Source organism: Squalius cephalus (genome assembly GCF_949319135.1).
Source record: "Squalius cephalus genome assembly, chromosome: 2".
Classification (NCBI taxonomy): Eukaryota; Metazoa; Chordata; class Actinopteri; order Cypriniformes; family Leuciscidae; genus Squalius; species Squalius cephalus.
The window spans coordinates 64,142,900-64,145,399 of record NC_137123.1 but is presented as its reverse complement, the minus strand read 5'-3'; the positions used below and the strand labels follow the sequence as shown (position 1 = coordinate 64,145,399).

Below are 2,500 nucleotides of genomic sequence, written 5' to 3'. Positions count from 1 at the left end.
ACGCAGGCTTTCTCAAGTCAACATCAACAATAATGGCAAAATGCAAAAAGAATGTTAAAAGTCTCTTGTTTAATGCTGTCGGTTCAGTGGTGAAACACTAGTGTGTTCCTGTGAGTGTACTGGGTGTGTGCCGCTTGTTTCTGCACGTCCAGGGAAGCAGTTCGTCTCGATTTGCCAAACACACACACACACACACACACACACACACATCTGAGCTGAACACACTAGTTACTCAGTTCAGTTCGTCTCGATTCTCCAAACTCTCCTGGACTAATGTGATTTTCTGCCTCATTCACAGAGTAATTCCTTGAAGAAACAAATTACGGCCGAGATCGTGACACACACACACACACACACACATCTGAACTGAACACACTAGTTACTCTGTGATATTCTGAGAGACTCAGGCCTTCATTAGAGGTTCAGACTGAATCATGCGTGTTTTATGATTATAGGACAGAGAGGTAGAGATGAGTAAGTGTCTATAGAAGGTCAAAGGTCAAACCACTCTTCCTGTGGTACGAGTCACTTCCTCAAACACACGTTTATCTTCATGTTTCTGGCAGATGCTCATATCAAAGCGACTGGATTAAAGTTTATTAGTTTTGCCACTTGCTTACTTGGGGCTTTAAAGACAATTATTATCAGTAATAATACAGATTTTGCTGCGCTGACACAATTGGATGAGAATAATGAATAATGACACTATTGTCTTTACAGCTGAATTTAACATAAATATGTGTAAAATAAATTAAATAAAAAATATCAGTTTATATTGTTACATTACATTTTTATCCACTCACTATATTGTTAGATGTATTTTATTTAAAACATTTGTATTATCTTTTAATACATTTTCTATTTTATGTTAATCAATTAAATCAGGATCAATCATTTATTATTATATTGTTAAAGTCAGTCAGCTTTATTTATACAGCGCTTTTTACAGCACAGAGTGTTTCAAAGCAGCTTTACAGAGATAACAGGAAAATAACGCAACAAAGTTTGTTTCTAGAAGAAAACAGCGTAATTTTTGTCATCAACAGCAACATGCACTGAACCCTTTATGACAGGCTGTACTGTATTGTCTCTTGTACAGTAAACAGTGATCGCGTCTGTGTAATCCTGTCGCCAGTGTTTATATACACGCAGCGGAGTGAGCGCCGTCACGTGACTCGGAGAGGGGCGGGGCTAAAGCGCTCACATCACATGACTGGAACATTCTGCCTCATGACACAGTGAATCTGCTGCCAGACACCGAGGAAACATCATAACTCCGTTTATGAGCTGATAAAATCACTCATATAGACTCACAGCATCCGTGTTCAGTGCGCAGGCTTCAGTCCGAGGTGTTTATCGCTCGTTTTGGCGCTTTTCCCGACAGACGTCATGACGGTCGTTAAACAGTGTTTTTCTGCAGGTGTCTGGACTCTGCTGATGGGTAAGTCTTTATAACTCACCATTAAACATCGCGATCTAGTCTAAACCACACACACACACACACACACACACACGACGGACATCTCAGTGTTATCGACGTCAAGCTGTCTTTAGAGCTCGTCAGTTCGAGATCGTCTGACTGACTAAAATAACGAGTTTAACCAAACAGAGTCAGTTTAATCGGTGTATGAGTGTGATGAGTCACTTTAGTCCCTTTATTCGCCATTATGTGCTTTCACTTGCGGTGTTTTGTTATATAATTAATTTAAGAACTAAATTTCACATGTTTAACGCGCGGCTGACGTCACCTCGATGCGTCACGTGATCAGAACAATAAGCAGAACTTTCAGTCCACATAACAACATCTTGCTGAACCATAAAGATTCATATCAATATCCGTCTGGAGGAGCAGCTCGGGAAGGGAAACAGCCAATCAGCGTGTCTTTAGATGTCATGTGACTTATCATAAAGCATTAAAGACTGTCCTACTGTGAGCTGAGAGGTTGTTAAGCGATGGTTTGTGTTTCTGTCGAAGCAGTCTGCATTATTTCAACTTATTCTTTTATAAATCAATTTAATTTGTTAGGAAAAATTCCAGGTGGAAAACTACATTACCCATGATGCTGCAGAGAAACCTCCACCAATCAGAGAATCGTGACAAGCGCACTGAATTATGTAATCAGGTCTCAGTTCGTAAAAATATTGTTTTGATATACACAATCTTTAAATCAATGGTTTATATTCCCTCATCATTTTAAATGCGATGGTGTCCTCCATCAGGGGACCCGGGCCCCATGCGCAGGCAGACCTGAGGGCCCCATGCGCAGGCAGACCTGAGGGCCCCATGCGCAGGCAGTCCTGAGGGCCCCATGCGCAGGCAGACCTGAGGGCCCCATGCGCAGGCAGACCTGAGGGCCCCATGCGCAGGCAGACCTGAGGGCCCCATGCGCAGGCAGACCTGAGGGCCCCATGCGCAGGCAGACCTGAGGGCCCCATGCGCAGGCAGACCTGAGGGCCCCATGCGCAGGCAGACCTGAGGGCCCCATGCGCAGGCAGACCT

At 43.2% G+C, this 2,500-nt stretch overlaps 1 protein-coding gene across 2 annotated transcripts in view; it reads left to right on the top strand.

Annotated features, from left to right (window-relative positions):
- Positions 1–1,177: 1,177 nt before the first annotated feature.
- The window catches only part of lamp1a (lysosomal associated membrane protein 1a), a 21,252-nt gene continuing 19,929 nt past the window's right edge, over positions 1,178–2,500 (top strand). For both annotated transcript variants that reach the window (XR_013820343.1, XM_079864046.1), the window contains exon 1: positions 1,178–1,441. Coding sequence is in view for 1 of the 2 variants with exons in the window: in XM_079864046.1 (XP_079720172.1) it covers positions 1,390–1,441 (52 nt within the window). In the remaining variant the exon portion in view is untranslated. The remainder of the gene's footprint in view (positions 1,442–2,500) is intronic.